The sequence below is a fragment of the Cetorhinus maximus genome, chromosome 18 (genome assembly GCF_964194155.1).
Source record: "Cetorhinus maximus chromosome 18, sCetMax3.hap1.1, whole genome shotgun sequence".
NCBI classification, from domain to species: domain Eukaryota; kingdom Metazoa; phylum Chordata; class Chondrichthyes; order Lamniformes; family Cetorhinidae; genus Cetorhinus; species Cetorhinus maximus.
This window is the reverse complement of record NC_135896.1, coordinates 72,815,167-72,836,988: the sequence shown is the minus strand read 5'-3', so window position 1 is coordinate 72,836,988 and position 21,822 is coordinate 72,815,167. Positions and strand designations below refer to the sequence as shown.

General features: G+C 47.1%; 1 protein-coding gene across 2 annotated transcripts in view; it reads right to left on the bottom strand.

The window, feature by feature from the left end:
• Positions 1–12,878, bottom strand: part of stard9 (StAR-related lipid transfer (START) domain containing 9) — a 374,404-nt gene extending 361,526 nt beyond the window's left edge. For both annotated transcript variants that reach the window (XM_078562913.1, XM_078562914.1), the window contains exon 1: positions 12,601–12,878. In XM_078562913.1, the coding sequence (XP_078419039.1) occupies positions 12,601–12,647 (47 nt within the window). In that variant the 5' untranslated portion in view covers positions 12,648–12,878. The remainder of the gene's footprint in view (positions 1–12,600) is intronic.
• Between the last annotated feature and the right edge of the window lie 8,944 nt (positions 12,879–21,822).

The window sequence follows — 21,822 nt, the reverse complement described above, 5'->3', positions numbered from 1 at the left end:
CTCCTAATCTCTCTCTCTCTCTTCCTCCTCTTTTGGTTCAGTGTCCATTTCTGTCTGATTTATGCCTCTGTGAAGTACCTTGGGAGCTTTTTCTAAGGTAAGGTATTAGTAACCATATATCATTTCATTAAATAAACACTGATTAAAATCTATCACCAAAATATTAGTCTTTAAAGATTAATTTAAACCCATCAAATATTTTGTCCTCTTTTGAACAACACCCTAGTTACAATGAAACAAATAACTAGATGCCCATGGAACAGCAGATCAAAACCAACAAGAACAAATTCAAAAACCCCTACAGCGAGCCCAAACTCAAATCACACTAGGGAGAAGTGCAAACAAAGGAACCAGAAATGCTGGATCCTCTTGACTGGGCTTCCAATGTCCTTTTGACCAAAGTAGAAAGCTGAGGCATACCTGCATTATGCCAAAAGACAGAGATTCAACTGCTTAGTGTAATCTCCAGTGATAGAACGGCAAACAAGGAGAATGAGGAAAGATGACTTTCTACCATGACAGTTATTGAAGTTAACCAACTGACACTTCAAGCAACCAAATCAAACAAAAAATAATTTAATAAGTGAACTCAACAATTTGAGAAGCCAGTTTGTTCACTGCTTTTTCTTGAATTTTGAACTCCACAGTATTTTGTTTCCCAGGAGCAAATGGAGACATAAGATGGATGGCCAAGAAAAGTATTTTTCCAACACAATACGACCAAATTCACTGCAGTTATAAATTTGTCTGATGGCAATAAATGTGAAGAATATTGCAACTTCTAAAGAGTGGGTTAAGCATCCTACAATAGTTGGGTTGTATTATGGATTTATTCTTAATCGCAACTTAAATTTGAAAAAATAGTTTCCTTTGTTTCACTTTAATTTTCAGCTTGACAAGTACCAGCAGCATGAAATTAACAGATGTTTTCCAGTGCACTATTGTGCATCTTACTTCAACAAGGGTACACTCCTGATCTCTGCCACAACATCTGCTCAAGGCAGCAAGCAGATATGCCATGAGAAGGATGGCAACTGAAAGACAGGTCAGTTTCCTATCCCATAACTATTAGCTCTCACAGCGTTCAACACAGCCCTATGCATATGGCACCTTTCTTTCTTTCATTCTCTGAAAGACAAAGCCATCTCTAATGAGGGTCTTTGTACCAGGTTTTTAGCTTCAAGTTTTCTGGTTTCTAAAGTCTCCATTTGCAACCAGTATGAAAGCCATCATACAGACGCTTAATGATAGCAAACAACAGCAGAGGTGTTACCTGTGACTAGGCTGTAACACTCTCTCCTCTGGGTCAATAGGTTATATTTGCCTTCCTGGAAGTGTAATAATACAAAACTGGTTGACAAACCATAGGACCTCAGGGATGCCAACATAGTCAACATCTGGAAGCGTAAAGGATCCAAAATTGTATGCGCCAACTACCAAGGAATAAGTCTTCTCTCAATTGCAAGAAAGATCCTTAAAAGGATCCTATTAAACAGCCTACTAGACAGTCTCGGAGATGATTTCCTCCTGGAATCAATATGGGTTTAGGGCTAACCGTGGGACAGCCGATAATGGTGTCTGCAGCAAGACACCAAGAAACGTGCCATGAGCAACATATATGTTGTTCATTGATCTACCCAAAGCTTTTGGCAGTGAGAGTCAATCTGGTCTTTGGCACTTGCTATCCAATCTAGGACGTCCAAACAAATTTGCCAAAATCCCACACCTACTGCACGATGGCATGGTTGAATGTGTTTGTGTCTATGGTAAGATGTCTGATGCCTTTGGCAACCAACAACATAAAGCAAGGATAAAGCGTGGCTCCCTAACTCTTCAATCTCTCAGCTGACAGAAACATGCCTGCAGGCATCATATTAGTTTCTGTTGAGGGAAGCTCTTCAGTCTCTCCAGAGTGTGCACCCCCACCAAAATCAGTGGCAGTAATCTAAAAGCTTCTGTATGCAGTTGGCTATGCACGAGCTGCCCACAACAAGGAAGACATCCAGAATATGGCAAACAAATTTTCAAGTACTGCCAAAAACATTGGTCTCTAAATCAATGTCGCCCGAAGTTATGTTTCAACCAGCACCAGGTACACACTATGAAGCGCCAGACATAACTGTTGATGCCACCAGTCTCAAGATTGTAGAAAAATTCTCATACTGGACTAAAGCACAAAAATCTAAGCTGACACTCGCATGCATCTGCCCCCTCAGGTGGATACAAAACTATCCCATGGCACTATTTTGAAGAAGAGCATGGAAGTTCCCCTGGTGTCCAGTATTTATCTCCCAATCAATAGCACTAATAGAGATTATCTGGTCATTATCACAATGCTCTTTTGTGGGAGTTTCATTTGGGCAATTTGGCTGCCACATGTCCTACGTTACAGCAGTGACTACACTTCAAAAGTTATTTTTGGCTTAACACACTGAGCTCTGGCTCTATCAGACAGCCAACACAATGAGCTGGTCTCCTCTTATGCTGTTTGATGCAAAGATTGTCTCATGCAAACTTACAAGATCCCATCACACTATCTAAAGCAGAGCGGTTCTTCCAGCACTGGGCAATACTTTGCCCCAGCTTTGCCTCAATTAACACCAGTAAAATAAATAATCAGGCCATTGTCACACGGCTGTTTGGGAGGCATTGCTGTCAGCACATTGCCTGCCCTATTTCTTACATTCCAAAAGTGGCCGCAATTCAAAAAGTACTTCATTGACTGTAAAGCACATTGGAACATCATGAGATCATGAAAAGTACTTACATAAATTCAAATTCCTTCTTTCCTCTTTTCATAGTGAGTCTGCAATGTAAACCTGCACAGCACTTTTAGGATCATTCAAATAATCTGTTTAAGGGCATTGATAGACTCAGTGCTGTTAACTCAACATCCTGTATGTCAAATGTATTGTGAAGATGGTCAACTCACTTGACTATCTAAGTGATCTTTCATTGAGCTTGAATTCTGATGTCGGAATACGTAGCTTATCTGGTGCACTGTTAAATGCATTGTAATGATTCAATGCATCAACCAGCTCAATGATTCCTAGATTAATCATTTCCTACATTACAACAGTGACTACACTTCTAGCATCGGCCATGACTCAGTCGGTAGCACTCCTGCCCAGGGTGACCAACTGTTGAGAAAAAAAAAAGTGATATTTGGACCACACATGAGAGTGGTGATGTGGCAGGTGAGGGGAAAAGAGGGGGTGTGATGGTGGTGGTGCTATGATAGCAGCTCAAATGCAAAACTTACCTTAGGCAGTCATGGCATCTACATGGGTCTGCTGCATGGCATTTCACAGGAAGGACTCCCTCCAAGTTTCAGTGCCACTATCCGCTGCTACTTGCAGTCCCGCTCAACACACTTTCTCCCCCCAGTGGCTGATGGTGAGAGCCTAGTGGACATGGTCAAAAGGAAACCAAAATGGCAAAGGCAACAGTAACAGGAGATCCCAGCACTCTCCCACAGCGGTACCTTAAAAATATGGAACAAAAGGCATATAATCTTTCCCTGGGACAGGACACAGGGCAAACAGAAAAAAAAACGAACAATCCCTTGAATTATGGGATATTTGGTCACCCTGCTCTTGCATCTTGAGTCGCAAGGTTCCAGGTTCAAATCCCACTCCAGGACCTGAACAAAAAGAAAAAATCAGGGTTGAGGGAGTGCTGCAGTGTCAAAGGTTTGCCATCTTTCAGATGAAACCTCAAACCAAGGTACCATCTGCCTACCCTGGATGTAAAAAACAGTCCTGTGGGTTTCCAAGAAGAGCAGGGGAGCTATCCCCAGTGACCTAGTCAATATTTATCTCTCAACCAACATCACAAAAACAGATGCTCTGGTCATTTTCACCTTGGCCGGCTGGAGGAGCTGCTTGCTGTGCGCACACTGGCCGGCTGGAGGGGCTGCTTGCTGTGCGCACACTGGCCGGCTGGAGGGGCGCTGCTTGCTGTGCGCACACTGGCCGGCTGGAGGGGCGCTGCTTGCTGTGCGCACACTGGCCGGCTGGAGGGGCGCTGCTTGCTGTGCGCACACTGGCCGGCTGGAGGGGCGCTGCTTGCTGTGCGCACACTGGCCAGCTGGAGGGGCTGCTTGCTGTGCGCACACTGGCCGGCTGGAGGGGCTGCTTGCTGTGCGCACACTGGCCGGCTGGAGGAGCTGCTTGCTGTGCGCACACTGGCCGGCTGGAGGGGCTGCTTGCTGTGCGCACACTGGCCGGCTGGAGGGGCTGCTTGCTGTGCGCACACTGGCCGGCTGGAGGGGCTGCTTACTGTGCGCACACTGGCCGGCTGGAGGGGGTGCTTGCTGTGAGCACACTGGCCGGCTGGAGGGGCTGCTTGCTGTGCGCACACTGGCCGGCTGGAGGGACTGCTTGCTGTGCGCACACTGGCCGGCTGGAGGGGCTGCTTGCTGTGCGCACACTGGCCGGCTGGAGGGGCTGCTTGCTGTGCGCACACTGGCCGGCTGGAGGGGCTGCTTGCCTGTGCGCAAACTGGCCGGATTGAAGAGGTGCTTGCTGTGAGCACGCTGGCCGGATTGAAGAGGTGCTTGCTGTGAGCACACTGGCCGGATTGAAGAGGTGCTTGCTGTGTGCACACTGGCCGGATTGAAGAGGTGCTTGCTGTGCGCACACTGGCCGGATTGAAGAGGTGCTTGCTGTGACCACACTGGCCGGATGGATGGGATGCTTGCTGTGTGCACACTGGCCGGATTGAAGAGGTGCTTGCTGTGCGCACACTGGCCGGATTGAAGAGGTGCTTGCTGTGTGCACACTGGCCGGATTGAAGAGGTGCTTGCTGTGAGCACACTGGCCGGATTGAAGAGGTGCTTGCTGTGAGCACACTGGCCGGATTGAAGAGGTGCTTGCTGTGACCACACTGGCCGGATTGAAGAGGTGCTTGCTGTGACCACACTGGCCGGATGGATGGGATGCTTGCTGTGTGCACACTGGCCGGATTGAAGAGGTGCTTGCTGTGAGCACACTGGCCGGATTGAAGAGGTGCTTGCTGTGAGCACACTGGCCGGATTGAAGAGGTGCTTGCTGTGAGCACACTGGCCGGATGGGGGGTGCTTGCTGTGCGCACACTGGCCGGATTGAAGAGGTGCTTGCTGTGAGCACACTGGCCGGATTGAAGAGGTGCTTGCTGTGAGCACACTGGCCGGATGGGGGGTGCTTGCTGTGCGCACACTGGCCGGATTGAAGAGGTGCTTGCTGTGAGCACACTGGCCGGATTGAAGAGGTGCTTGCTGTGACCACACTGGCCGGATGGAGGGGGTGCTTGCTGTGAGCACACTGGCCGGATGGAGGGGCTGCTTGCTGTGAGCACACTGGCCGGATTGAAGAGGTGCTTGCTGTGAGCACACTGGCCGGATGGAGGGGGTGCTTGCTGTGAGCACACTGGCCGGATGGAGGGGGTGCTTGCTGTGAGCACACTGGCCGGCTGGAGGGGGTGCTTGCTGTGAGCACACTGGCCGGATGGAGGGGGTGCTTGCTGTGAGCACACTGGCCGGATGGAGGGGGTGCTTGCTGTGAGCACACTGGCCGGATGGAGGGGGTGCTTGCTGTGAGCACACTGGCCGGATGGAGGGGGTGCTTGCTGTGAGCACACTGGCCGGATGGAGGGGGTGCTTGCTGTGAGCACACTGGCCGGATGGAGGGGGTGCTTGCTGTGAGCACACTGGCCGGATGGAGGGGGTGCTTGCTGTGTGCACACTGGCCGGATGGAGGGGGTGCTTGCTGTGAGCACACTGGCCGGATGGAGGGGGTGCTTGCTGTGAGCACACTGGCCGGATTGAAGAGGTGCTTGCTGTGAGCACACTGGCCGGATGGAGGGGGTGCTTGCTGTGAGCACACTGGCCGGATGGAGGGGGTGCTTGCTGTGTGCATATTGGTTGCCATGCTTCCTACATCATAACAGGGACTGCTCTTCAAAAAGTATTTGAAAAGTGCTATAAAAATGCAAGTCCCCCAACTCTCCATTGATTCTAAATTGCTTTGGGATGTCCTGAAGTTGTGAAGGCACTATAAAAATCCAAGTCTGTCTTCTGCCAATTGGGAGCCAAAATAAGAGGTTTTTACATGATCAACTGGTGTGTTAATTTCTAGGCCCATTAGAACCTGGGAATGGAGAGTAAAAATCAGTAGAAAAAAGTTAAGAAAAGCCTTTATATTACAATCGCCTATATTTACATTGGAGGCTAATTCAGTAAAGAGACATCCAACCTAGCATTATACTGAAAGCTAAAATACAAGACAAAGTCATTTACTCCTGTGATGTAAACTAGTATGAAAAGTACCCAAGAGTTCAGGAAGCATTTCTGCAGTACCTGTACAACTCCACGTCCTGGGTGCTGTGGAAACCACCTTGTTTGTACAACAGGTTCTGCAGCAGTCAAGACAACATAATGACAGCTTGGTTTGTACAATTGTTTTCTAACTGCAACTGTAACTATGATGTGCAAGGTACGAGCAAGTCCAAAACCACCTCACTGGCCAAATAAACACATGGCCAGCGCTTCTCATTGTAAACATAATTTTGGTCACTAAGATAGAGCTCCCTCCAAAAGCACTTGCAGAAGTCACTGAGCAATGCAAATGGTCTTCGAAGCAATTCCATCTTTTTAACTTTACCATTACCGTAAGTGACCTTTTTAACAACAACTTTATTTCTGTAATGTCTTTAACATCCCAAAGTGCTTCGCAGAAGCCTAATCAGACATACCAATAAGGTAATAATAAGAAAGTAACTGAAAGATTGCTCAAAGCACTAGAACCAGGGCCTGAATTTTACCCTTGAAGTGCGCCAGAGCTCGGCGTGGCTGAAAGCGAATGTAAAACCCGGTCCCAGCCATGATTGCGCTATGAACGCGATCTTACGCTGGGTGGCCAATTAAGGCCCGGTCGGCGTGAAACACGACCGCCGGATGTGTGTTCCATGCACAGGGGTGGGAATGCATCGGGCCCGGTGGGGTGTTCAAAAATGGAAGAGGCAGCTCCCTGAAGGCTGCCAGGAGTTGTGGGGCAGGCTGAGGAAGATGTCTGGAAGCTACTCAAGAAGTATCCTGGTGTACAGTCAAGGCCTCTGCACCTGGAGGCCGTGGAAGGTGGGAGGGCAAGTTGGGTAGGCACTCTGCCCCCTCTTTTCTCAGATGAGTGCCTGGGAGTGCGGGTGGAGGAGGTCAGTGCCAGGCAGCATATCTTAATGCCCAGGGATGGCAAGAGAAGGCTGCCCCATCTGAGTGAGAAGGCCTGGACAGAGGTCGCCACCCAGGTCAGCGGGCACGTGGTGGTGCACCGCACGTGGTTTCAGTGCCACAAAAGATTCAATGATCTCCTGTAGTCAGCAAGGGTAAGTGCAGAAATGGCATGGACCTGTGTGGAGAACTTTAGTCAGGTGCCCATTGCCCAGAACGTTCAGGGGTCTAAGAATGTGTATGCTAACTGGCACTTAAGCCTGCCCTGCCAAGGCTGGGATGTCAGCACGACTGGCCTCAGTGCTTTGCAGGGTGAGATGTGCCACAGTGACATGGCCAGCCCAATGTCCAGGTGGGAAGGTGGTTGGGAACCAGGAAAGGACTATCAGGGAGACGGAGCAATAATGAGCATATATTTTTCCGTCAGGAGAAGAGGAGTCATAACGCCGCGGAGTGCAGCAGAATGAGTGGAGGAGTGCCAAATCTGTGCATCATCACTAAGCACAAGAGCAATGCGCTAGAGCTTGAATGCCACCGGCCAGCGCGCTCCGGTCGCAGTGAGGCTTGGGTCTCAGATAAAGGTAAGAGTGCAGGTGACAGATGCGTGTGCGGTGGGTACAGGAAACATAACAGGCTCCTCTCATCAGAAAGTGAACTGTCGTAGCCAGAGCGCCCATTGAAGCTCCAATGCAGATGGCACCATGCAGCACGTCTCCACTACCTCCTCTGTCACTATGCATGCTAGGTGTACAATGATGATTGAATATATTGATATTTTGCCTTCCTCCCACAGATGTGCCATCCACAGGAGCCACTGGCAACCCTGAGGACCCCCCACCGAGCTCCAGGAAAAACAGCACACCTGCACCACTGTCACATTGTCTCTGAACCAGGCACCAGCACAGATACTTGCACGTCGGTGGGCATTATGTATTTGGCTCTGCGGTTAATGCACAGTGGTGAAGGCACATCACACTCAATTGAGGAGCTGGCAGAGGCAGAAAGATCCCAGGGAGCCGACAGTGGAAGCACAGCTGGAGACCAGGACCATGCTGCGTCTGAGGCAGATGACAAGCCTCTGCAGTCGTCCATCAGGCAACAGATGCTGGATGTCCAGTGGGATGCACAAGGAAAATTGAAGGAGATCCATGAGGGTCTGCATGCCATGGTCTCCTTCATGGAGGAGTCCATGCAGAGCATGAATTCTGTATTGACCCTTAACACCGAGCGCACAGCCTCCTCCATTGAGACTGGCAACTCTCATGGAGAGGCAGCTTCAGGAGTAAACTCAGGGGTTCCTAGGGTTGCACTCGGACCTGCAAGCCCTCAGACAGGCAGTGACCACAGGAGGTCACTGCCAGTGTGAGAGATGGATGAGGCACCTAGTCTCCCTGCTAGGTCCCCGTCCATCAATGGTGAGCAGGGAGGTGCTAATGCACCTCACGCTGGCAGACGAGCTGCCTGTTGTCCCTGTGGGCTTCTCTCAGGGCGCCCTGGACGAGGGCACCAGCTCCTCCGCTCCTCTGCCAGTGGCTGCTGCATCTGATGATGCCACGATGGCAGAGAGCCCAGCTACGGGATGCACCCTCAGGCTCCGGTGGCCAGAAGTCGACCGCCAAGGTCATCAGGGCCACCAGGACAGCAGAGTCAGCAGACTGCCTCCAACGCCACTGTCAGCGAGGGGCAGGGGGTGGAGGGAACACCAGGATGCACAGCACCTGCAAACACAAGTTGAAGGCACCTCGAGTACAGCAGGGGAATGTCACGGGTGACATTTTTTGCATTTTTTTTTGACTCTTGTGTTAGGGATGGACACTTTGTTTGTTCATGTTAGGTACCACAAACATTTATTTTACTTAAATGGGCTGCGTTGTCTGGATGGTATGAAGGGGTGCCAAATGTAGCTTGTAAAAGTATGGCATTGTGTGGTGCTGGAGTAATGTGTTGGGTTCTCATTTATTGATTGTTAGCAAAGGAGACAGTGCCATTGGTTTGACGAAGCATAGATGCCTTGGATGCCTAGCAGAAGATTCGCTGGATCAAAGCATCCCTGGTGTCCCTGCCTCCATGAGGGTTCCTGTCCTCTGCCTCGAGGTCCTCACCTTGTGCCTCCCCAGGCTCTTCCTCTGAGCCATCACGAGTCATCCTCCATGGCCCGTGGAGCTGCCTCACTTTCCTCAGCCTCCAGTGGGTCTCACCTTGCCAGAGCCAGGTTGTGCAGGGCGCAGCATGCGAGAACTATGTTCTGGAGGATACTGCCATGTTCCCCCTGACCGGGCCAGGCATCTGAAGTGCATCTTCAGCAACCCGATGGTCCTCTCCACCACCACCCTTGTGGAGGCATGTCTCCTGTTGTATCTCTCCTCGGCCTCAGTTCTTGGGTGATGGAGTGGGGCCATCAGCCACCTCTTCAAGGTCTAGCCCTGGTCACCCAGGAGCGCTGCCTGAACACTCTAGATGCTGGGTAGTGGCACCTTCAGTGTGCCCTCCTGCCTTGGCCTCCCTGCTGGCCCTGTACCATCTGAGCCCCTGCCTCTCCTCTCAAAGGTCTGTCCCTGGGATGCTGCCCATGCCCACTTGGCCTCCTCTCCCTCTTCAGAGGAGGTTCCACTGGCGGAATACGCTATCCCCATTAGATGGGATGCAGAGGAGCAGTGCCTTGAAAATGAAGGGGCGCTATGCTGCAATACTCAGAGGAACCTTCCAGGGAAGATGAGGACCTGAGATGCTGGAAGGCAGGTTTGACAATCAAACGCGATGCCAAGAAACTCTGGGACAACTCTGTACTCACACAGCAAAGGACTGGCAATGACAGAGAAAGTGCTACTGCTCCAGGGGCCTTTTATCCCACCCGTGGATAAGGAAATGATAAAAATGTGAATTCCACCCACCCGTTTTGCCCCTGCGACGAGCTAAAAATCGGACAGGCAACGCAAAGTCACGGACAATTGGCTTTTTACTGGCCTTAATTCGCCCGTTAATTGTCAGCGGGCGCTGCTCCAACTCCCGCACATGCGTGCTGACCTCAATATTGCACGTGTGCACGATGACGTCGGGACACTCGCCTTTTCACGCAATTTTAGGTGCGTTCGGGTCGGTCGAGCGCCCAGCCTCAGAACACAAAATTCTGGCCCAGGAGAAGATTGGAACAATCAAGTCTGGAACTAATGATATGGGGTTCTCCCACTGTTTGAGGAAAGGAGAACTTAAAGCTCCAGGTAGAATTAGTGTATAGAAAATTTTAAGTACATTTTAATATTTCAACTTAATTGTTATTTTATGACAGTTCTATATATAAATTTGATATGTTAAATTAGTACAGAAAACGATTTACATCTATGAATAAACATTTACAATTTATCCTCTGCATTAAGGGCATCGTAAATGAACTCCATAACAATATACAAAATATAATTTTCAGCACAATTTGTAACAAGGCTAGACTGCCATTGGTAAATTTTTCATCACTCCATTTTTTAATATTTTTTGCAGATCTTGTTGCTTTCCAAACAAACCAAACTCTGATTAGGTCTGAAATAAAATACTCAAATACAGTTAAGTATTTCAGTTTAATGATCTTTCATCAGGACTGAAAGATGATCAACTAGGAATGTTAACTCAGTTTTTCTCTCTCCACAGATGCTGCCTGACTTGAGTATTTCCAGCATCTTCTGTTTTTATTTCAGATTTTCAGCATCTACAGTATTCTATTTCTCTGGTTGACAGAAAACATACACTGGATTATTTTAAACAAGTGTTTGAAGTACTTGAAGCACACCGGAAGGTGATGTGCTGATTCTTTTACTGTCATCCATGGTAGCAATATAATAATCATTTGGCACTTCTAATTTTTTAAGTGGTGTTTACACAGGATATTTAAATGGTCAGTTAGAAGTAAATCCACAATAACACAAAGAGCAATGTCAGAAGAACATGGGCAGGGTTCCTGAAGGTTTTGCTAATTTGAGTAAAATCACAAATTAGAGAGCAAACAACTTTTAATGCTTTTAATGTAGTAAAACAACCCAAGGCTCTTCACCTGCATGCAATTAGAACAAGTGGCACCAAGCCAAAGGAGGAGATACAAGGACAGGTGACAAAAAGCTTGGTCAAAAAGGTAGGTTTTAAGGAGCATCTTAAAGGAGATGGTGGTAGAAGAATATCACTCTTATTCAGTTTTGTTTCTGCCAAAATTAACAAACAGGAATTTTGACACTTTTACAACTAGACAAGTATATGTCAAGCTGCCTCCTTTAAAATCAGATTGCTATTTCAGGATAAAACAGACCCTGCACTGAGCCACCTCTCTGCAGTACCTCTGAACAGCAATCTCCACTGACCTCCATCCAGTTCAATCACAGAATCATGCAGCATTTAGTTATAACAAACAGCTTATACTGTACCAAACTCTAGGGGAAGTCTGAGCACAAAACATTTGTTAAATAAAAACAGAAAATGCTGGAAAAACTTATGTTAAATATTACCAAAATATACTTAGCTGGAATTCTAATTTAAACAATTCATGGTTAAAATATTGCATAAACTTTGCTTTGTCTTTCTTAAATCAACTTTATACAAATAAAACTAAAATCATCTAAAGTGATAAGTGTACAGTTTGTTGCTGATCGAAGTTTAAGGAAACCACATATCGGCGTTAGTGGTGTTTCCTCCAGGGATCTCGACACAATACATACAGTACACGAAAACACCATGCAGTGTTTAGCGGATAGACACTAAGTTATGTCTTTGCCAAGCTCTCGCCAGAATTTATACGCTCCTCTCTAAATTATCAGGACAGATGCCAACCAGATGTATGTCGTAACCAAATTTGGAAGCATACTTATTTTTAAAAAGACAGCCATTGCCGATGATCTCTGTTCTGTCCTCCCTCGCCACTCAACGACCACCACCACCCCCCCCCCCACCCAACTTCCGTTCCTAACAACAAACTAAAATTATATTCTAGCTAAATAATCTGAATATACAATCTCATACGATAGAAAGCTAGTTCATTAGAATCTGCCACCAGTCAGAGACCAAATCCAATCTGAATGAGATGGGTTAACTCTGAAGACTAACCCTAAAGAGAAGACAAATAAATCGCAGAGATCTATCTCCATAACTCGGTACAGCGCAGCACTTTGACAGATCTGAGAAGCGCACAGTCCCAACTTCACAACTCAACATTTTTAACAGTTCTATTCCCCCCCCCCCCCCAGTGAGGTACCACCCACCCACCAACTGCTATCCACGTCTGAATCAGTATTTGACAAATGTCCCCTCCACACACACACTCTCCCTTCCCTGCCACTCACGCCCTTCTCTGTCCCCTCCTCCCCCTCACCCTCACCCCCCCTCTCTATTTTCGTTATTCCCTCTATCGCCCTTCCTCTCACCTCTTGCTCAGAGGTCGGACCCTCACGGCCACTTTCACATTCGCCATCAGGGATGGGGTTGAGCAAGGGGTTGGTCTCGGAGTTTAATTTATTCCGCAGCCTCACGTCTTGGTCGTCATTTTCCGCCGGTATAACCCGGCTTGGGGCTCGCCCTCGCCTCGAATGTGATGTCTGTCCGGATAAGAATTCTCTGCTCAGGCCGCCGCCTCCTCCGCTCCCACTTTCCGCCGGCTCCTGGCCCCCCCAAATCTTCCCTCTACCCGGTCCGCATTGTGCAGGGGGCGGGGCGGGGCGGCGCGGGGCGGGGCGGGGCGGCGCGGGGCGGGCCCACTGTCAATCAGACTGGACGGGGCGTTAGGCAGGTGCCAATCACATCGAAGGGGCGGTGACCATAATTAGAGAAGAGAGCCGTGATTGGGTGGGTGGCAAAGGGGGCGTGGCCGAGGGACAAATATTGCGGATGCTGGAAACCTGAAATAAAAGCAGAAAATGCTGGAAAAACTCAGCAGGTCTGGCAGCATCTGCGGAGAGGGATACAGTTGACGTTTCGAGTTCGTATGACCCTTCCTCAAAACTGATTCATCATTGTTCTGATGAAGGGTCATACGGACTCCAAACGTTAACTGTGCTCCTCTCCGCAGATGCTGCCAGACCAGCTGAGTTTTTCCAGCTATTTTTGACTTTGTTCTAGATTTCCAGCATCCGCAGTATTTTGCATTTATCTGTGGAGAGAGGAACAAGAGAGGTAGAAATGTGATGGATTTTATACTGTAGGGGGGGGAGCAAAATAGAAGGTCAGAGATTGATGAGCGCTGAAGAAAAATTAAACGAACATGTAGATAAAAGCAAAACACTGCGCATCCTGGAAATCTGAAATAAAAACAGAAAATGCTGGAAAAACTCAGCAGGTCTGGCAGCATCTGTGCAGAGAGAAACAGAGTTAATGTTTCAAGTCTGTATGACTTCTTCAGAGCTAAAGAGAAGTAGACATGTTCTGTCCTTGTTCAGCTGGTGCATTGTGTATAGTTCTGGGTGCCACGCAATAGGAAGGATGTGAACACATTGGAGAGAGTGCAGAAGAGGTTTATGAGAATGGTTCCAGGAATGAGACACTTCAGTTATGAGAAAAGATTGGGGAGGTTGGGACTGTTTTTTTTGGCGAGGAGAAGGCTGAGAGGAGACTTGATAGAAGTTTTCAAAATCATGAGGGGTCCGGACAGAGTAGATAGAGAGATAAAAACAAAAAGCTAAAAGCTACTGCGGATGCTGGAAATCCAAAACAAAAACAGAATTACCTGGAAAAACTCAGCAGGTCTGGCAGCATCGGCGGAGAAGAAATCAGTTAACGTTTCGAGCCTTCATGGCCCGTTCTGCCGAAGGACCATGAAGGCTCGAAACGTTAACTGATTTCTTCTCCGCCGATGCTGCCAGACCTGCTGAGTTTTTCCAGGTAATTCTGTTTTTGTTGTAGATAGAGAGAAACTGTTTTCGTTCGTAAATGGATCGAGAACCAGAGGCCACATTTTTAAAGCGTTTTGCTGTAGAAGCAAATGCAAGGTGAGGAAAAACTTTTTCACACAGTGAGTAGTTAGGGTTTGGAATGCACTGCCTGGAACTGTGGTGGAGGCAGGTTCGACTGAGGCATTCAAGAGGGCATTGGATGATTATCTAAATGGAAACAATGTGTAGGGTTACAGGGAAAAGGCAGAAGATTGGCATGAAGTTAAAGTGCTCAGGAGTCGGTGCAGACACGATGGGCCAAATGGCCTCCTTCTACACCATAACAATTCTGTGATTCTACTATTAACGCCTTCAGTTGTCTTACCTTTATGCCACTATCAGCACCTTCTTTACTCTTTACCACTAAAATTAACACTCCCTCTGTCTTGTGTCCATGACATCTTTGTCAATCTCTCCTTCATTCTATGTGGAAACAGTTTCTCCCTACTTGCTCTATTAAAATCCTTCATAATTTTGAATACCTTTATGAGGCCTTGCCATAACCTTCTTTATTCTAAGGGGAAATATCCCAGATTCTCCAATCTCTCCACATAACCATCAGCCTTGGTATCATCCTGCTAAATCCCCTCCATACCCTCTCCAGGACCTTCACATCCTTCCTGAACAGTGCTGCACAGAATTGTACACAATACTCCAGCTGAGAACTAAACAGAGATTTGCAAAGGTTTGAAATGACTTCCTAGTTTTTATATTCAATGCTCATTTTTACAATACCAGTGTCCTATATGCTTTCTTAACTACCTCATCAACTTTCCCTTCAAGGATGTGGGAATATGCACACACCCCCGACCTGCCCTTAAAATAATGCCATTTAGAATACACTGCCTCTCCATGTTGTTTCTCCCAAAGGGCATCACTCCACATTAACTGTATCTGCCATGTGTCTGCCATTTCATCAGTCTGTTTATGTCCTTCTGCAGTCTGTTGTTCTCTTTCTTACTATTGACTATATTGCCAAGTTTTTGATCATTCACAAAGTTTGAAATTGTGCTTCATAATACCCAAATAGTGGTTCTAACACTGAGTGCTGAAAGACCCCTTCTATCCAGTCAGAGAAACATACATTCACTACATCTCACTGCCTTCTATCCCTTAGTCAATTTCGTACCCAAGTTCTAACCATCTCTTTAATATCATATGCTCCAATTTTCCAAATACATTTCTTAAGTGACACTTAATTAAATACATTTTCATTTATACATCTACTGCATTACCTTCATTGACCCTCTCTGTTACATCAAAGACCCCAATCAGGTTAGTCAGACACAATTTGCCTTTAATATATACGTGCTGCCTTTTTTTATTCATTCAGGAGATGGTAGTGTCGCTGGCTAGGCCATTATTTGTTGCCCATCCCTATTGCTCTTGAGAAGGTGGTGGTGAGCCACTTTCTTGAACCACTGCAGTCCATTTGTTGTAGGTACACCCACAGTGCTGTTAGGAAATTAGTTCCAGGATTTTCACCCAGCAACAGCAAGGGGACAGCGATATATTTCCAAGTCAGGATGGTATGTGGCTTGGAGGGGAACTGTGAGGTGGTAGTGTTCCTATGCATGTGTTTTGACTTGAACCAGTGGAGAGACTTCCCCCAATTTACATTGACTCCAGTTTTGCTCAAGCTCCTTGATGCCGCACTCGATCAAATGATGCCTTGATGTCAAGGACAGTCACTCTCCCCTCCCCTTTTGAGTTCAGCTCTTTTGTCTATGTTTGGACCAAGGCTGTAATGAGGCCAGGAGCTGAGTGGTCCTGGCGACAGGGCCAGGGAAAGAAATCATGGTCCCTGGTGCTTCTCCTGTTTCCGGGCCCCTTATTCCCCCATCCCACTTTAACACTCCCCTTCAATCATGCATGATATTTTTTCCCCTTTCAAGAATCACCAATATTAGGTGATTTCAACTTTCCCAACATTCATTGGGAGAGACATAGTGTTAAGGGCTTGGATGGAGTGGATTTCTTGAAATGTGTACAGGAGAACTTTTTAGGTCAATATGTAGAGGGTCCAACAAGGGACAGTGCATTGCTGGACCTAATTCTGGGGAATGAAGCCGGACAGGTGGCTGAGGTGGTGGTGGGCGAGCATTTTAGTGATAGCGACCACAACATGGTACAGTTTAAGTTTGTTATGGACAAAGAAATCGACAAGTTGCAAAAAAATGTTTTGGATTGGGGGAGAGTGGATTTTAGTAAAATAAGGCAGGATCTGGCCAAGGTAGACTGGGAACAGTTGCTTGTGGGGAAATCCACAGAGGAGCAGTGGGGCGTGTTCAAAAAAAAGGAAATGGGGAGGGTACAGGCTCCACATGTTCCCTCTAGGGTGATAGGAAGGAGTAACAAACCCAGAGAACCATGGATGACCAGAGATATTCAGGTTACGATGAGAAGGAAAAGAGAGGCTTTTAGCTGGTACAAAGGAAGCAAATCAGCAGAGGCATTAATGGAGTACAGACAGTGCAGGGTGGAGCTTAAGAAAGCAATTAGGAGAGCAAAGAGGGTATATGAGAAAGCTCTGGCTGGTAAAAGTAGGGAAAATCCCAAGATATTCTGTAAGTATATCAATGGGAAGAGGATAGCCAGGGAAAGAGTAGGGCCCATAAGGGACCAAGGGGGAAATCTATGGGTGAAGCCAGAGGACATCGCTAGAGTGTTGAATGAATACTTCATGTCCGTCTTCACCCAAGAGAATGAGGATGAAGATATCAAACTCGGGGAGAGAGACTGCAAGGTTCTGAAGCAAATTGATATAGGGAGTGACAAGGTATTGGAGGTGTTGGCAGGCTTAAAAGTGGACAAATCTCCAGGTCCGGATGATTTGTGTCCCAGACTGCTGAGGGAGGCAAGGGAGGAGATTGCAGGGGCTCTGACCCAAATTTTTAATTCCTCTCTAGCCACGGGGGGGTGCCAGAGGACTGGAGAACAGCTAATGTGGTTCCGCTATTTAAGAAGGGTTGTAGAGATAAGCCAGGGAATTACAGGCCAGTGAGTCTCATGTCAGTGGTAGGGAAACTATTGGAGAAATTTCTGAAGAGGCAAGGTTTGATCAGGGATAGTCAGCATGGCTTTGTCAGAGGGAGGTCATGCCTAACAAATTTGATTGAATTTTTTGAGGAGGTGACCAGGTGTGTAGATGAGGGTAGTGCAGTTGATGTAGTTTATATGGATTTCAGCAAAGCTTTTGACAAGGTTCCACATGGGAGACTTATAAAGAAGGCAAATGCGCATGGGATACAGGGTAATTTGATAAGGTGAATTCAAACTTGGCTTAGTTGTAGGAGGCAGAGGGTGATGACAGAAGGATGCTTTAGTGACTGGAAGCCAGTGCCCAGTGGCATACTACAGGGATCTGTGCTCGGTCCCCTATTATTTGTCTTTTCTATATAAATGACATAGATGAATATGTGGTGGGTAGGATTAGTAAGTTTGTGGACAACACAAAGATTGGCCGTGTGGTTAACAATTAGGTTGAGTGTCTTGGGCTACAGGAAGATATAGATGGGATGGCCAAATGGGCAGATAAGTGGCAGATGGAATTTAACCCTGAAAAGTGTGAGGTGATACACTTTGGAAGGAGTAATTTGATAAGGAAGTGTTCAATGAACGGCATGACACTAGGAAGTTCTGAGGAACAAAGGGACCTTGGCGTGTGTGTCCATAGATCTCTGAAGGCAGAGGGAGGGGCATGTTAGTGGGGTGGTGAAAAAGGCATATGGGACACTTGCCTTTATCAATCGAGGCATAGATTACAAAAGTAGGGAGGTCATGTTGGAGTTGTATAGAACCTTGGTGAGGCCACAGCTGGAGTACTGTGTGCAGTTCTGGTCGCCACATTATAGGAAGGATGTGATTGCACTGGAGGGGCTGCAGAGGAGATTCACCAGGATGTTGCCTGGGATGAAACATTTAAGTTATGAAGAGAGGTTGGATAGACGTGGGTTGTTTTCGTTGGAGCAGAGAAGACTGAGGGGCGACCTGATTGAGGTGTACAAAATTATGAGGGGCATGGACAGGGTGGATAGGGAGCAGCTGTTCCCCTTATTTGAAGGGTCAGTCACAAGGGGGCATAAGTTCAAGGTGAGGGGCAGGAGGTTTAGGGGGGATGTGAGGAAAAACTTTTTTACCCAGAGGGTGGTGACGGTCTGGAATGCACTGCCTGGGAGGGTGGTGGAGGCGGGTTGCCTCACATCCTTTAAAAAGTACCTGGATGAGCACTTGGCATGTCATAATATTCAAGTCTATGGGCCAAGTGCTGGTAAATGGGATTAGGTAGGAGGTCAGGTTTTTCTCACGTGTCGGTGCAGACTCGATGGGCCGAAGGGCCTCTTCTGCACTGTGATTCTGTGATTCTGTAGAAATAGAAGAAGATTTTTGTCTGCCTGGGTGCGTGATATTATTCAATATAATTATTTCATACAAGGGGTATAATGATCAGTAATCTCACAGAGTAGAAAGATCAAATGACTCCTGAGCAACAAAGTGGAATGATTGAACAACATGTGCCTTCACTTTCAGTGAGAAGCATTTGAGCTCTCAGATGTCTCTGTGCGGTACAACTTTTAAGAGACCAAAGGACAAAGACTGAATGGTTCACAATTGTATCTGAGTTTTCTTGATCAGCAGGTCTGAAGACTGCTGATGGCTGCTTCTCACTACAATATATTTTCAATATCTACTATGCAACACAACTTTATCACAATATTCCAATACCTCAAAAAACTCATAAAAAGCACCAAGATGGAGGAGGATAACAGGTAAATAGACAAAAGGACAAGATTTAAGTCAATGGAAAAGACTCTTGAGAATCATGTGCAGTGTAAAGCATGTTATTGATTTACAATGAGCCCATACTACATTCCTAGAGTCATAGAGATCTACAGCACAGAAAAAGGCCCTTCGGCCCATTGAGTCTGCGCTGGTCAAACAAGTACCTAACTATTCTAATCCCATTTTCCAGCACTAGGCCCATAGCCTTGTGTGCCATGGCAACGCAAGTGCACATCCAAATACTTTTTAAATGTTTTGAGGGTATCTGCCTCTACCACCCTTCCAGGCAGTGAGTTCCAGATTCCCACCACCTTCTGGGTGAAAAAATTCCTCCTCACATCCCCTCAGCCTCCTGCCCCTTACCTGAAATCTATGCCCCCTGGTCATTGATCCCTCCACCAAGGGGAAAAGTTCCTTCCTGTCTACCCTATCTATGCCCCTCATAATTTTATATACCTCAATCATGTCCCCCCTCAATCTCCTCTGCTCCAGGGAAAATAACCCCAGTCTATCCAATCTCTCCTCATAACTAAAACTCTCCAGCCCAGGCAACATCCTGGTAAATCTCCTCTGCGCTCTCTCTAGTGCAATCACATCCTTCCTATAATGCGGATTCCAGAACTGCATGCAATACTCTAGCTGTGGCCTAACCAGATTGTCCTGGCAATTTCACCTGATAAAGCCGGCTTGCAGTAAACTTTCATTAGCAACAAAATAAACAGAACTCCAGCTGTGATTCCACTCTCTGTTTGTAAGATAATTATGGATGACAAAGGCGATCTAACCCAGCTCATCTCATCCATCCAGAATGACATAAGAACATACGTATTAGGAGCAGAAGTAAGCCATTTGGCCCCTTGAGTCCGTTCTGCCATTTGAAAACATTGCCTACATTATATCAGTGATTACAACTCAAAAGTACTTAATTGACTGTAAAGTGATTTGGGACATCGTGAAAGCTGCTGTATAAATGTAGGTTTTGTCTTTCTTTCATTATACCCGCATGCAGTAGGCAGAGTGACTGTAACAATGGTGAGATTGGAGGCTCCATGCGGATTGTCGAAGGATAATTAATCACAGAGCAATCAACTGATGTTAGGAATTTGGCTGCAAAGAAATGACACATTTACAATACAATTCAACCCTGTAGATAATCTCCCCTCCAACCCCCTGCAACCTCCCCAATCCCCATTCCGACATCCCACCAACTGCCCCTCCAACCATTCCTCCCAAACTCCCCAAACCTTCCTCCAACCTCCCCTAAATTCCCCTCCAACCACCCTGCCCAACTCCCCCAAACCCCCCTCCAAACTCCCCCAATCCTTCCTCCAAACTTCCTCCAACCACCCCCAAGCCTCCCTCTAACCTACCCCAACTTCTTACAAAACTCACCCAACCACTCCTCTAACCTTCCCCCAAACCCCCTTCTCCAACCACCCTGCCCAACTCCTCCAAATTCCCCTCCAACCTCCCAATCTCCTCTCCCAACTCCCCAAATTCCCCCAATCCCTCCTCCAACCTCCCTCCAACCCTGCTCTAATCTTTCCCCAATACTACCAAAACTTCCCCTCTAGCCTCCCCCAAGCCTCCCTCTAACCCTAAAGTGCTCCTCTAACCTCCCTCCAAACTCTCCCCAACCCCCCCAACTTCCCCTCTAACCCCTTGTCCAGCCATCCTCAAAACCCTCCATAACTTCCCTTGAACCCTCCAACCTTCCGCCCAATCCCCCTCTAACCAACACATATACACACACCCATACACAACACACACACATATCCATACACAACACACACACACATCCATACACAACACACAAACACATCCATACACAACACACAAACACATCCATACACAACACACAAACACACACATCCATACACAACACACAAATGCATCCATACACAACACACACACACACACACTTCCATACACAACACATAAACACACACATCCATACACAACACACAAACACACATATCCATACACAACACACAAATGCATCCATACACAACACACACACACACACACTTCCATACACAACACATAAACACACACATCCATACACAACACACACACACACACATCCATACACAACACACACACACACATCCATACACAACACACAGGCACATACACACTGCATCCAATTGGTTCTAAAATTACAGGGATTTCACTTACTATTTTTCAACCGAGAACACTCTCAGTTGCTGCGTTGCTGCTGTTGTTGACCTCCGGTTAGCTTCCTGGTTTTCTGGCAGGCTTCCCAAAAAAAATTCAGAATCACGAAAATGCCCGACGGTCGGAAGCAGCGCAGCAGCTCAGTGAAACTGACACTGACAGACCAGCTTTAAATAAATTGGAACTCTCAGTCTAACAAATCTTTTTTTTAAGCTGGTCTTTCAGGTCTATAGCTTTGGCTGCTCAGTGTGGATGCTGAGAAACTCAATTTAAAGCAACATGCTCAGACCACCCCTAGCCCCCGGGCCCAATGTTTGGCATCAACTGCACCCCCCTTTCCAAAGTCCAGCCTGGCAGAACTCAAACTGAGTGTCAGAGAGCAGATTTTTAAAAATTCCCTGATGGGATTTGGGCATTGCTGGCAAGGGCAGCAATTGTTGCCTCACTGCCCTTGAACTAAGTGGCTTACTCAGCCATTTCAGAGGACAGTTAAGAGTCAGCCACATTGCTGGGGGTCTGGAGTCACATGTAGCCCAGACCAGGTAAGGATGCCAAAGGAAATTAGTGAACCAGATGGGTTTTTATGACAATTGATGGTAGTTTCATGGTCACCATTATTGGGACTAGCTTTATATTCCAGATTTATCAATTGAATTTAAATTCCGCCTGCTTGGTGAGATTTGAACCCAGTCTGCAGAGCATTAACCGGAGTCTCTAGGTTGTGCAGTGACAGTACCACTATGCCACCTTGTCTGTTATTGT